The sequence below is a fragment of the Sorghum bicolor genome, chromosome 6 (genome assembly GCF_000003195.3).
Source record: "Sorghum bicolor cultivar BTx623 chromosome 6, Sorghum_bicolor_NCBIv3, whole genome shotgun sequence".
Lineage (NCBI taxonomy): Eukaryota > Viridiplantae > Streptophyta > Magnoliopsida > Poales > Poaceae > Sorghum > Sorghum bicolor.
The window spans coordinates 56,398,037-56,413,077 of NC_012875.2; the positions used below are offsets into that span (position 1 = coordinate 56,398,037).

General features: G+C 42.8%; 1 protein-coding gene across 1 annotated transcript; it reads left to right on the top strand.

The window, feature by feature from the left end:
• LOC110436590 lies at window positions 3,226-8,313 on the top strand. Its single transcript, XM_021463961.1, has 6 exons — window positions 3,226-3,487; window positions 5,486-5,803; window positions 5,889-5,978; window positions 6,559-6,815; window positions 6,898-7,025; window positions 7,436-8,313. The coding sequence occupies exons 1-6, from the start codon at window positions 3,342-3,344 to the stop codon at window positions 7,730-7,732; spliced, it is 1,236 nt and encodes a 411-aa protein (XP_021319636.1). The 5' UTR covers window positions 3,226-3,341; the 3' UTR covers window positions 7,733-8,313.

Sequence of the window (15,041 nt, forward strand, 5' to 3'; positions counted from 1 at the left end):
AAATGAGCACTATGTTGCTATTTTCACCGCAAAAGTGACATTTAGAGAGTATATGTGCTTTCAAGGTCTCACCTCTGATTAAAAAACTACAACCTTCATAGCTCATACATTCTAGAGTTGCATATGACAAACTACCAGTTCTACAAGGCTAGGAAAACATGTGTAGGCTCTCCAGGTGGTTAGAGAAGAATGCATTACCAGACAAGGGCTAACAGAAGGCAAAAGTTTAACTTATAGGTAGTACATTATTAGTGTATTAAAATAAAATTATGCATCATAGTCAAAAAATAAAGTAATATTAGTAAACTTAGTAAATTAATTGAGAATGGAATTTTAGTACACTCATGCCACTCAAACCATCACAGGGCTGTTCACCCGGCTCGATGAGGATCTCTTCCACCTGGACAACCAGTAGAGCAGAACGTGGTTACACACAGACACCAGTAGACACAGTAAAGGCAACCCACAGAACATGAAAATGATAGGTACTACTTGTTCCTAGCAAAGACTCTGAATCATGAATCAGACAATTCCATCATATAGTGTATTATTAAACATAAATACAATAAGGTAGGAACGCCGTTAAAAAATCCCACTAACTTTGCCACCTGCAGTGCTCAAACATTCTAGAAATAAGAGGTGTACGTAGCAACTATAAGTTTAGATGGATGATCTGAATTTTGGTTCAGATATGGACCAGTAAACCCAGTGACACACAAATGAATGCTTGGTTGTGGCACGAAAGTGACATTTCGCATTCAAGGAACTAAGAGCTACTATACTGAAATAATTAAAGTTCCGAACAATGATGCAGCCAAGTTGATGATGACTGAACTCTCCATGCTCATGTTATCCATACGTGTGCATGGCAATGACAGAGGTTGCCTGCAGTTGAACTGATGAAAACCAGATCCATTTTGGTAGTCACATGCAAATAGAGACTCAGCAACACAACCATACCTGTTGAATGAACAACTACATTGTTATCAAAATCAACATGACCTTGGTTATTCATCTTATATCTCTCATGGTGTTTTTCTTTCTTTCACTCCTCTTTTATCAGACATTGTTGCATACCGTTCTCTATCTCGGTCACTGGTTGGCCTTGGCGAGTCCATAACACAACCTGTCACTTTTAGTAATGTTGTGCCTGTGAAATAATACGTCTAATAAATCTCATTATTGCCAAACGAAGTTAAATAGGTTGATAATATGCAACCTGAACAGACTGAATAACACTACAAATAAAGCTAGAGTATACACAATGAAAAATATGGTCATGAATGGATCACCAAGACCAATAGGCCACAAAGATTGCCATCAATGTATTCAAAGTGCACATATGAAAAATGAATCTTGATTTCAAACTGCATTCACAAGTATCCTTGCAAGATAGCATGTTCATATTTTCACAGTACACGTCATGTATAAATTCAGAAAATATGGAATGGCACATTGCTAAGAAAAGTATATTATCAGACCAATTTAAAGTACACATTAACTCATCATTACATAATCAAAAAAAGGTGTTGAGCCACGATTCATCGTAGGCATATCTCGTACTGTGTAAACACAACATGTCTCGCTGGCAGTGCAAATGCAAAAAAAAAAAAAAAAAAAAAAAAAAAAAAAAACTCTCCATTACTGGAGCTAGCAAGCAGGCCTACTAATTAGTGTGTCCAGCCAGTCTACTAATCAAAACTAATCAAAGTACATGTTATGCATTTTCTATATGGCATCTATTTTGCAATACAGAACGAACTCCATAATCAGATTCCACAAGCAGGATTTCTCTGAGGAACGATCTGCAAGCCTTTCCTATGTTCAAGCATTCTCAGATCAATATGTTCTTAAAATAAATGTGTTAACCCATCATTCTAAAGCTTGAAATATATCAGGTCAACTGTGCAGGTACTCAAGGTATACTCCTATTTACTGATAAGATAATAAAATCCAGGAAAGAACGGTTACTTTAGCACAAATACTGAGATTAACATAACCATTGACAGGAATTTAAATTACTCTGAAACTACAAAAACCTTGATATGGTTGATCCAAATGATTTGAACTGAAAGCATGCACAATTAAACCTTTTTAAGGTCACAATTGCTTACTCAATTTACTGGAAATAAAAATCTATTTTCTACAAAATTTGGCTGTACTATGAGACATTCTCCTAATAGCATGATTTCGATTTTCCTTGGCTCTTCATTTTATCAGCCCCAACCAATGTTTAAATAATGTAGAATGTTCTGTGCTTTTCAAGTTTGTGTAAGCCAAATTATTGTACATTGATGAGTTGAGCATCCGAAGCTACCTGCAACAATCTCTTTTCTCCCGAACCTTTTAATTTATGTTCCTGTGTTGTATACCTAAAATTTGGAGATACCTAGACTTATAGTCAGTAATAACCAGTCATACATTAAATGATTTGAATATAAAAATCAACTATCAAACCAATCCTGGTTACAATTGCCGGACCATGAACACGAGTGAAAACAATATTTTTTCTCCTGCTTGCATTCATATTAGTGTGGACAATAGACAGGCCTATAAGATAATTTGTAAACCGGTGAAAATATGTGTGGCACACTGAACTTTAGCCTGTCTCGCCCATGCGTCTCCCTCTTATCTCACTCCAACTGTCAACTATATGCTATTTGTTTAGTTCAGATATGACAGCCGTGACATTTTTTCAGACCACTTTCAGTTAACTCAATTAGAAAGCCTTGCCTTGCTTTCTGTAGGCAACACCTATAGAGAGGGATCGAGATCTGGGGCTGCGGAAGGAAGGGGCGAGGGCACGGGGGAGAGAGAAAAGACTCGGGCCCACCATCGGAGCAGAGGAGCGCGCGTCCTTCAGGTATCGCAGGCGGACCGACGAAGCGACCAAAAAATGTCGCACCATTCGGTAGTCTTACTTTTAGTGTTTTTAGTTGTAGGAGATAAATAATGACTTCAATAAATAATGGACATGACTATGGGCAATACACTAGTAAAACTATAAATAAAATCCAAATGATTCCAAATCTAATAGACACATTACATTTTTTTTCAGAAAAAAAGCAAGCTGGCACCGTATACTTTTTCAGAAACAAACTTGTACTGCTACTGCTAGAGCAGTATGAGGAAACGAAAAGGAGCTTTATTCAATTTTGCATCCGGCCTCTCTCTCTCTCTCTCTCTCTCTGACGAACCTAACAACCCTCACCGGGCTACCCTTTCTCCACACAGACGACAGATTGGCCTCTCGCACCCGGCTATCCCTTCCCCACACAGACCACAGAGAGCAGACGGCGGCCGATCGGGAGTGAGGGAGACGATACGTACGGCCGCTCGGCATGGACGAGCACGACGACGACCTACCGCCGACGATGGCGTCCTCAGGCGCTGACCAGACGCAGAAAGCGTCAGCCGCCGCTTCCTCTGGCGCTGCCATGGATCTACCGCTGATGGAGCCCGCCGCCGCCGCTTCATCTGGTGCTGGGTGAGTCGCTGCTCTTCCTGCTTTTCGTTTTCGTTGTGGTGCTCGATCCGCCTCTTGCTTCGTTGGATGAGGAACTAAGTGGACGACGACGACGAACACTACGTCGTCTCCCCTTCCTTCACGGAAGGGGCCCGGGTCGAAGGGGTCCAAGCGGAAAGGCGTGGCGACCCCGTGCCGTCGCCGCCGCCACCATGCGCGACTCCCACGTAGTTCCTTCATGGCCGCCGCTTAGGACAGCGGAGGCCGCGCGCGCACTTGCTCTGACGACAACCGCGAGTCGCGACTGGCCTTGTTGATCACGTACCATGTCGCTGCAGTCAGGCTCCTGCGTTCACCCCTTCACCGAGGAAGAGGTCACCATGCGCGTGACGCCGTGACTATCGCCGGGGCCGGGAACGAGGTCACTAGCGTCGACGCTTGGATTACGGTTTCGGCGTGCGCCGCGCAGGCACCATCGTCTTCCGGCGCGGCATGAATGATCTCTGGTTGGTCGAACTCCACGGGTCGTCGTTCTATGTCTCCGTATGCCGCGGCGCCTGAGCACCGTCTCCACCACCAGCACTGTCCCAACATCGAAACTCCACCGTCGCCTCTAGTGGGGTCGGAGTCCCGTCGTCCGGGCGTCGAGCCATGTGTGGTGCGGTGCCTCGCTCGGCAGAGCTCGAGGCGATTGAGCCGTTGAGGTCGGAGGCTGCAGCTTGGGCCGAATTAACACAGAGCAAGTCTTCACAGCCCAGCCCAAAACACCGATATCTCTGGCTTCAGCCCCCGGCGGCGGCTCGTCCCGTCCCCGAATCGAGCGGCCGCAGGGCGTGCCCTCGTCGCCCGTCCCGCGTCCAGGCGGCCAGCTCCTCTCTCTCCTGTCCCCTTCTGCCCTTCTCCGTGGCCTGGGCGTGCGGCACTGCGGCTGCGGCTGGCGCCGGCCGGCTCCCGGCCCTGCCCTCGTCGCTCCACGACCACGCCCCCACCCGGCCAGTCACTGCGGCCAGACAGGGACAGCGGCCGGTCTTCCCACCGGCCAGGCGGCCACCGCCCTGGGCTTCCGGTTCCAGCTGGACCAGCACGTCACAGCAGTGTCGCACGGTGAGAGCTAAGAGGCTAACAGCCGCCCATATCTACTCAATACTTATCTAGTTCCTAATAATTGAATTATGCTTTGCAACACTTCATATCTTATAAGGTATAGAACTAACAAATATGTACTCCCTCCATCCCAAATTGTAAGTCATTCCAAGAATCTTGGAGAGTCAAAGCATTTTTCATGTTTGACCAAACTTATAGAGAAAAATACTAAGATTTGTAACGTAAAGCGAGTATATTATGAAAATATAATTAAGGAAGAATCTAATGATACTTAGTTGGTATCATAATAATAATTATTTTATCATATAAATTTGGTCAAACTTAGGAAAGTTTGACTCTCTAAGATTCTTGGAATGACTTACAATTTGGGATGGAGGGAGTATCAAAGAGTAGCGAGATAGCCGGATTGAGTAAAAAAAAAAGAAAAAGTACTGATTGAACTTAATATGGATGAAATAGTTGCTGGTACAGGGCTTATAGGAACCCAATTGATGGGTTACATCGTGAAAACGTATATGTTTTTTTTTTTTTGGCTATGGAAGACTCTTGGTTTGGTAATTTTCTATTATCAATGTTACACTTATTGTTTAGGACTTTGAATTGATGAAGGGACAGTGATTTGAGGCAATGAAGTTTCGGGTTTTGGTAATGTTGTGTGGCATCTGTGCGCATGATTGGTTGATCATGATGGTGCAAGAGGTGTTGGGGATGTCCTGCGTGACGCTCGAACCTACACGGTGTAGAGTTCGATGGGAAGACCTTAAGAGCTTCGTGGTGGTGGCCTACTGTGTGCACCTTGATCTAATCTGGCTCGGCCACATTTTGTTACAAATTAGACCATTTGGTTCAGACCTTATATTTTTTGTATAAAACACAATTTTGTACTGTTAATTAATCTCATAGCTTTTCTTGTAGGGGTCATGGCTTCAGGAGGCTGTTTGATGGCCAACTTCTACAAGACCTTGTGACTCAGCGTGATTGGGCTAATCTGGAAAAACAACTAAAGATACTAGTTTCTGCTGTGGATGTACATGGCGATCCTGAGAAGCTGCATCCGTCCCTTTTCATCATTGTGTACCAGGAGTGGATAGTTGACCATATCAAGAAGAAAGAGCACGGAGCTGCACTTAAGATGTTCATCGATAAAGTTTCTATTCTATATGAGGTGGAGGGTGCATTTATTAATAGAAGTGATCTGAAACTTCAAATCAATAGGTTGCACAAAATTGCCAAGTAAGTTAATCATCAATAAAAAACATTTTAAATAAATTTATTCAGTTACATACTTACATTCTGATGATCTCATCTTTAATTGTAGTGCCAAGGCTAAAGCCAAGGCTACTCCAGTTAAGGCCATCCAAGACAGATTGAGTGACTATATATACCTGTACTTTGCTGATTTTTATGGGTATGTTACCTCTGAATAAGATCTCTCTTGCACAGCTTCTTATTAGATACTGGTAAACCCAATTAAATACAGGGAAATTCCTTTGTTGGACATTGCATGGTGTCTTGGACAATCTGAATTGCTGTATTCTCACAATGGATAGGCACCACAGAACATTTGTTCAGATTTGTATGCAACCAGATGCTGCACCAATCGGTGCAAAATTTCCCGAGCAAGAGCCAATTGAGTTTTTATATGCCCTACTTCCTTTTGGCTCCATGATTGTAAATCTTTTGTTAGCCTTTTCAGTTTCAGTGAAATTCTCTTGAAACGACATGCCGTGGAAATTGGTTTGGCCCAAGAATCAGCCACCACATCATGGAATCAGGAAGTTTATTGGTCGAAAAACTCTCAAAAATGGAACCTCTTCTTTGTTTGCACCCCATCATTAAGCCCAACACCAAGGGACAGTGATCAGAAATCTGTGTTGCCTGACTTTGTAGGATGCAGTCAGGCTGAATCATAGAATTAGTAAAACGATATGTTGGCATATTGAACAACCTTACACATTGATATGTTTTATGATTTATCACTATTGCAGGCCTGAGAAACAAGCTGGCTGTCATAGTCACTTATGGCGGTTTGCTAAAATGATAGGGAAGCCACCTGGTCAGGAAGATCCCAGCTTTAGGTGTCTCGCTTGTAGAACCACTTTCAGGAACTGCCCAATTTCTAAGATGAGAGATCACTTAGACACCAGAACCAGCGGAGGAACTTGCCCAAAGCTAACGATATATATGCAGGTTTGTTTCAATGAAGGTGAAACCCAAAAGGGAAATACAGTCCCAAAGCATCATGGTGAGGGTGGTACATGTTTTTTCACTGACATTATTACTAGCTTGTTAAATCGAATCAGTTATCGTTTTTTACATGTGTCTAGGTTCTGATGGGAGATCTACCCCCTCAAGACATGCGAAGGTCGGGAAAACTGGTAAACAAAACATTGCAATACAAGACAAGCTGCCAGCGGCGGAGGGAAGACCTGAAAATTTCCTTGTGACTAAACTGGTAATTTAAGTACATCCTCTCCCTCACACACAATAAATTAATTTCTTTTTAAGAAACAATATAAATTTGTGACTAAACTGGTAATTTAAGTACATCCTCTCCCTCACACACAATAATCTATGGCACGGATTTTATACCTATGCAATTTTGCAAGTTTTATATATGGCTGCACGGAAGTTTTCAATTATCAATAGTAATATAAGATAGTTGTTGACACTTGATACAATCCGCTTTAAAATTAGTTGATCAAATTTCATTTTATTACAATTCTAGAAGTTGATTTATTTTGAGATTATTTGCTAACATGACTGTCCCCCCCCCCCCCCCCCCCCCCCCCTCCCCAAACACACATGTTTCCTTATGTATTGCCATTGACAATTATTTACATAGCTGCAAATTCATAATTACAGGTTGAGGCTATTCACGCCACTGCCTGGGGCCTGCATATGGTGTCTGCGGGTAAACCCTTGGAACCAAAAGTCGAGGAAAAGTTGAGGGCTGCTAGAGACCTCCTGGGTGAGGTACTTGTCAGCGACTCTGCTGATGATGATGAAGAAGAAGAAGAATTCACATCAGGCTCCACTGGTGCTCCGCCCGACGCTGAACTGGTATCTGGGACATTTCCGGATGGGCAGGGGAGATCGCGTTTCAGGAGGTCCAAGAAGCAGAATCCACGCTATTATGGCCCGGCGTGGCACAGCAAGTGAGGGATATGACAGCGTAGCGATGTGTGAGTCCTATAAGTATCGTCCAGCATTTTGCTGAATTGGCTATGAGGAATCTTGTAAGAACTCGTCCGTCCTATGCCTACTGCTTGCTCTGCTTACCTGATTCCGATTCTTCCGCTGCCCAATCCTCTGCTGCTAACAGTACTTTCGCAGAAGTCCAAGCATGGTTGAGTGCTAGACATCTCTCTTCCTCTTATGCAAAAAAGTGAAACGGCTACTCTTTGCAAGCTTGCACGACAGAAAAGAATTCTGCATTTTCTGACTGCCAGTTTATATTTGTAATATCAGTTACTGATGATCTACGCTACTGAAAGTCATGTGAAGGAGCGACCAAGGAGGTTTATTATTATCGCATCTTTGTTGTACTAAAAGCTTGAGATACGAGTTTGTATTTTCTGTTTTGAGATTTAACGTTTGGCCCTACATCTGTTACTTGGAATGGGCTCTGAAATATTTTTCCTTGAATGATCTAAACTACTGAAGGCAGCTTTGCCTCTTGTCCCACCGAAAGAGCTGTTATTGTGGGCGCTTTATACAAACACGTTGTATGTTTGTTTGAACTCTTCTACTTGTTTAAATTCTTCTACTTGATACAATAATACACAAATTTTTTTGCATATTCGAGAGAGAGAAAAAAGAGCTGCTATCTTGTACGGAGTAAGTTGTAACTAGATGCAAGTAGTTTTATCCATAAAACAGTGTTGACACAAGGTTCAAAGTACTGCCTCATGCGGATGGCAATCAGATCGATTCACTGCAAATATGCAGAACCGGACTAGCCGGAATTCTTCCGCCCGAGGGCAACACAAGGTTTGGTCAAACATCAAAGTACTGCCTCTTGCGGATGGCAATCACGGAAATCTCCCGGCCCGAACGTTCGGACTGGAGCAATGTGCTGAGTAATTCCCGCGCGTGTTTTCCGGTGTCCAGTAGGCCGCGCGATTCCTAACGAGTCGTGCACATAGGAATTAAGTTCTTGATATTCTGGACTGCAGCCGCCTGACTATGGAGGCGGGCGATGGCCTCGGCTTCAGAGGAGGTGCCGTCGGCGGCGGCGTCGTTGTCCTGATGCTCGGTGCGGACGCGAGCCCGGAGGGCCGCGGCCTGCTGCTCCAGAGCGTCTGCCGCCGCGCGCTCCTGGTCAAGGGCGTTGGCAGCGGCGCGGACGCGCTCCTGGGCGTCGACGGCGAATTTGAGGAGGGTGGCCTTCTCCACAAGCTGCTGGCCGCGCTCGGTGTTCGTTGAGCGCAGAGAGGACGCCTCGTCTTCCAGGCGCTTGGTCGCCGAGAGGGCTTCATCGCGGAGCTCCGCGGCAGCCGCGGTGGAGGAGGCAGAGAGGAGCGCGCGGCGGCGGCAGGATGCGCGCGCGCGAGGGAGAAGGGAGCGGAAGCTATGGATGGAGATTAGTCTGATACCATGATAGAGAATAGCGGCACTCACAATATAAGACTCTATCACAGAGTCTAAGATAATTAATTACATATTATTTATGATATTTTACTGATGTGATAACATATTTATTGAAAAAAGAGGTAAAAAAAATAAAACTCCAAGTCTTATTTAGACTCTAAGTTTACATTGTTCGAGGTAATAAATAACTTTAGACTCTATGATAGAGTCTGCATTGTGAGTGCCCTAACAGACTTAGATTATTTGATTAAGGTGATTACAGAGGGATTACATTTATAGATAGGAGGAGGGTGGCCCAAGGGGCCAGCTGAGTCTGAAACCGAGACTCAAGGGGCCGGCTGGGTATTAATCCAACACGGCAAGCTAGGCTAATCGATAACTAGATTACAGAAAATAGCAATTATTTCTAACAATGGCGATGATAGAAAAAAATCTCCATGAAAAAGGGATTCAAGTTTTGCTTTGCTTGTATCACCATCTGGATTCTGGAAGAAACCAACCGAAGAATGCCACTGAATACCCAGGTGTTCTCAGCAAGCTTTACTAAAGGGGCAGCTAAAGAAAAAGGTGGAAGGTAGTTTCCTCCGTATTGCCATTACAGAGAACGCAATTGTAGTTTTTTCCTTCAATCTTGTTTTTTTCCTTTTTAGAATCTTCCTTGTATTCAGCTTATGCATGAGAAGAAGCCAAGAGAAAACTCTTAGCTCGTTTGAGCATTTAGAATTCCAAATCCATGTAAAAGGAGCTGGTGGCTGAACATTCTGGTATGGAAGGTTGTAGAACTTGAAGGTGGCATAGATATTATTTCCCCAAATGAAGCTCCAAGTGTCTTTTGTACCCTGCTGCACCTGAATTGATTGAATAAAGGATTGGAGATTTTGAAACTCTTGAAAAGCTTGTTCTGAGAGAGGCAGGTGAAATTGTACTTCCATGTTGTTGTTATGTACATAATCTAGGGTACTTGATCTGCAAGATATTACCATTCCATAGGTTAGGTCAGACCAGAACAACACAGTAGACCCATCACCAAATAGAGCAATTAGCTATGCCCCTAAAAAATCACAGAGCTTTAGTATATCCCTCCACCAAAAGGATCCCCTATCAGTAGCCACATGAGGGATTTTGCATTGGATTAGTAAGAGTGCTAGATCAGTTATCAAGATGCTTAAGGAGGAGGGCAGTGTTCTGGCTTCTGAGATGATACCAAGTCCACTTTTTTCCTTTGGTTTGCAACACCTTTTTCCAGGCAACCAACAGTTTTCATCTTTGCATTACTGTCAGACCGTCGCCAAAGACAATGTCAGAACTGAGTTGACAAGTTGAAGTCTTCCAGCATGAGTCAAATAATAGGAAGTTGCAGTGAGTCTCTCTCAGTTTTGTCTATGATGAACCCAAAATGTTCCACTCTATGTTTGGTGGTGCCCAAGGGCAAGCCAAGATAGGTGAAAGGAAGAGATTTAAGCTTGCAACCAAAGACTCCAACAAGTTGAACTGCCTTGTCTGGACTCTGGAGTAATGTTCAGAGTTAACAGACAGGATTTTAACTACCAGACCTGTTGATTGAGCAAAGGATTCAAGTAAACCTTTTAGGGTGAAGAGCTCCATCTGAGATGCTTTCATGATCAGAATTGTGTCCTCAATTTATTGATGATGCACTAAAGCAAATCTGCTGCCAGCACGAATAGGAGAGGAGAGAGTTCCCTGGCACACCATTGAGGAGAATGGCCAAGAATCTAGAAGCAAGAATTCTTTGAGACCAGTCACACCACTTATTATCAAAACCGAGATGTTTCATCATTTGAATGATCACATTGTGCTCAATTATCTCTAATGCTTTTGTAAAGTCAACTTCGTAACAATGTCTTTCTTGGAGTGTAGACATTGGTAAATGTATTCATATGCCCAAGTGAGACAATGAATGGTTCTCAATTTGATGAAACCATATTGGTTGACATGTGTGAGAGAGATGATCTTTGTTTGGAGCCTGTTGGCCATATGTTATGGACTCCTTTGTTGGCCGCCAATGTGAAGTATCTGTCAAATATGGGTACAATTTTTGGTTACGTTGGACTTGAGTTATTAAGCGCTAGGATAGAGTTGGCGGCTGGTTTGGGTGGCGCGAGGCTGCGTGATCGCCCAGATACCAATGTAGCTGCTATTTATGGGGAGTGCCTGTAGTCAATGCCCTAAGGATTAGGCACATCGCCGAACCTCATTAAAAAAATATCATGCCTCGGTGTCGTTCTCGTTTGCGTGTTTTCTTCTATAGTGGTTATGCTTCCGTGTTTGACAGTTAATAGATGTGTTTTAGGTCTAGAACTAACTGTGCACTCTAACAGCCAGTATAGGCGCCGACCTAGGCATCCACATGAGTCCAACCATGGCTAAGGGTCCGAGAGAGATTTTAGGAGATTTGGTTCAGTTGTTAAGAGATATGTCTCTATTCTATAAATGGGCATTTAGATTGTAATCAGAACTTATGGAAGAAGGAATAAACTCTCCCTATACCAGGGTGGGAGTATCCCTTCGATGGTGGTATTGAGCGCTTTAGCCACGACCACCGGAGAAGAACCCACCACCGAGGTTCCTCGAGCGATCTTCATTCCAACTCTCAGTCTAGTATCCTTCTCCACTCTCCCTTACGTTCACCATTGTTGGTGCCGTATCACCATCATTTTTTTTATTAACTTGAGAGCAAGTTTAGCAAGAAAATGGGCCTGAAGTCATTGACACCCACTGGATTGTTGACTTTTGGAATCAAGGTGACGAAGAACTGTCTATGGCATGCATATCCAATGTGCTATTGAAGAAGTCGAAGCAAAGTGTGTAAAAATCCTCTTTAATTATATCCCAGCAGCTCTAGAAAAATATCCATTAAATCCATGTGGCCCAGATGCCTTATTAGCAGGCATTTGCTTGATTACTAAGGGGGTGTTTGGTGAGGTTGTTAAAGTTTAATAGACACTGTAACATTTTCGTTTTGTTTAGCAATTAGTGTCCAATCATGGACTAATTAGGCTCAAAAGATTCGTCTCATAAATTATTCTCTAGCTATGTTTTTAGTTTTGTAAATATTCTATATTCAATACTTTATGTATATGTCCAAACATTTGATGTGACGACCGGTAAACTTTACCACACTCAACCAAACAGACCCTAAATCCATCTCACTGGTGCTTAAGGGTCTTGACAAAAATTCTAGTACTTCTCTAGAATCAACCAGTTGATTTAGGTCATATCACATTGTGGGGCTGGAAGAACATCTCATTCTTTGTTTGTATTCCTCAAGAAGCAAAGAAGCTTTTCCACTGTAATCAGTCACTGTCCTGCCATCTTCAGTTTCAAGGGAAGTGGTAGTATTTAACCTATACTTTTCAGTGGCATCAACATGAATACATCTAGTGCTCTCATCACCAAATTTGGTCCATCTAATAGTGTATCTTTTTTCTTCCAGTGTTCCTACTTGTATCTAAGTAATCTGGTGATGTGATCTCTTAAGGTTCTTTTGAAGTTGAACTCCTGAATAAACAGAGTTCGTTGCTCCTCTAAAGCATCGAGGATTCCAAAAAAGTGTTGCAGTTCTTCATCCAGTTTTTAAGATTTGATAGTCCTTTGCTCCATTTTTTCAGAGCTGCTCTCAAAAGTTTGATTTAGTTGTGATTCTCGATGCACTGTTGTGGGAGCTAACATTTGTGCTTCAAACAGATTGGACAAGGTCAAAGAAACCAGGATGTTTGTTGTAAAAAAACGATGTTCTACTCAAAAAGTCTCAAATCTGAAAATTTGGGCTTTAGGAATTGAAGTTCCAATCTGAATTTTGCAAGGAATATGATTGGAGGTTAGCCTGTCCATGGGCGAAGAAGAGTGTTGGGAAAAAGACTAATCCAGTTAGAAGATGTGAAGACCTAATCAATTTGTTCTAGGAAAGGACCTCTTCCTTCAAGGGCAATTTCCAGCAAGCCTAGATTACTAATGATCTCATTGAAAATCATGATGTCATGCATATTACCTCCATCTTTGTTTCTATATGTGACAGACCTATAGAAGTTCAAGTCCCCTGCAAACATCCATATGTCCTCTGCCTCAGTGTGCAGATTATTGAGCCAATTAACAAAACACATCCGTTTGGACCATTCCAAGGGCCAGATATGGTAGAGAGAATCCAGACTTGACATGTGCCGCAAGATTCGATGTGATAGGGAATCTTGAAATTTTTTTGGTTTTTGGGTGAACTAAACAAGGCGGTCTGCAGGATCAACGTTGTTGATGGGTCTGAGTCTCACGCTAGCTACACTGATGAACTAGCACATGTGCTATTGGGCCGCGCGGTGTGCAATATTAGTGTTGGGCTGGTTGGCAGCCAATTACCAGGCCCGATTCAGGCAATCGGAGGCATGTTACACCAGGCCATCAGCCTCGGCCGGGGCACCGTGGGAAACGGACGCTCGACCGAATTTGGTTGCCTGACTTGCGTTTCACGTCTCCAAAGTCACTTTGTTTGTTTCCCCTAATGAAGCATAGGCCCCGCGCAGGAAACAGTTTTTTTAAATAAAGACCGACTGGTCCGGCTTTTTATAGAAAGCAAAGGTTTGCTGGGGTTACTAGCTCTACAAACAAAAAGAGTGTAAAGTACCCAGGGCACACCCTCTTAGATCCTCAAAACCGACCTAACAATGCAAAAAGGTCTAGACTTATTACACCCATGAAAGGAAAACAACATGGACTGTAAATCCACCTTCTATTACATCACTAGCTTTGGTCATTTTGCTCAAAAAACTTGATAGCTTGTCCACCATCTTCAAAATCCAGCCTCTTTCCTTGTCTCTGGTTAAGATGCTCCACTTCTGCAGAAACATAATCGATCGATAAATCACCATATTTGGGTTTGCTATGATCTTATTATTAAAGACGTTAGTCGTTTCGAACAAGCCATAAACTCCCGCAAACACATTCTAAAAGAACAACCATTCTTGAATTAAGATCTTCTCTATTTTTGCTAAGGTTTAGAAACTGCTGAAGATTTAGTGGTGTGTATTGCCAAAAGAGTGCCTCCCGATAAGTCCACCAACAAAACTGTGCAAAATAACACCCAAAGAAAATATATTGTGATGACTCTATTTGCCCACACATTTTACACCTCTCATCCACATCATCCGCAGGAAACAAATTAGAGTCATCACAAGACGTGGCAGGTGCTGTGAGCTCCTCCCGTGGATAGACGTGGCGAAAACATAAATTCGACCTCTGACTGTGCATGTAGGAGAGGATGCCGTGGTGGAGCCGTGCTAACCACCTGAACAAAGGAGCCGCATGCAAAAAGAAACCCAGGTGGAGCCGTTGGATTTTCCTGTGCTCCTGCTATGGACCCAGGGTCCATCTAATTTTTTTTCCAGAACGATGTGCTTGCGCTGTTAGATTATCTCCAAAAATCCTCAACTAAAATACAAGACTCATTGATCTTTTGGGTAGCACTACAGTCAAAATATTCAATAATTATTTTTAATCTTCTTCAACAACAAGACCTAAAAGACAACACTTCGTGCAAAAATAGGTCTAAAGGAGAGAGAATACCCAAATCTCTATAACTAAAAATTATGGAGAGGACCCATCTACCGCACCCATGGTGAAGCCACAACTTTCATCCCTTTTACTATGCCATAATAAGCTATCCTATCAACCTAGGCCACACTCACCCATACATGCAAAAATATTTGAGCGAATTAAAAAAAGTCATAACTCTTAAACTGAAGATATAAATTAAATTATTAAATTTCTTATAACAAATCCTTCAAAACAAGATACACATGGATATATTTAGATAAAATTTTATTAATGAATATTTATCTCTACAACTAAAATTATGGAGAGGACCCGTCCA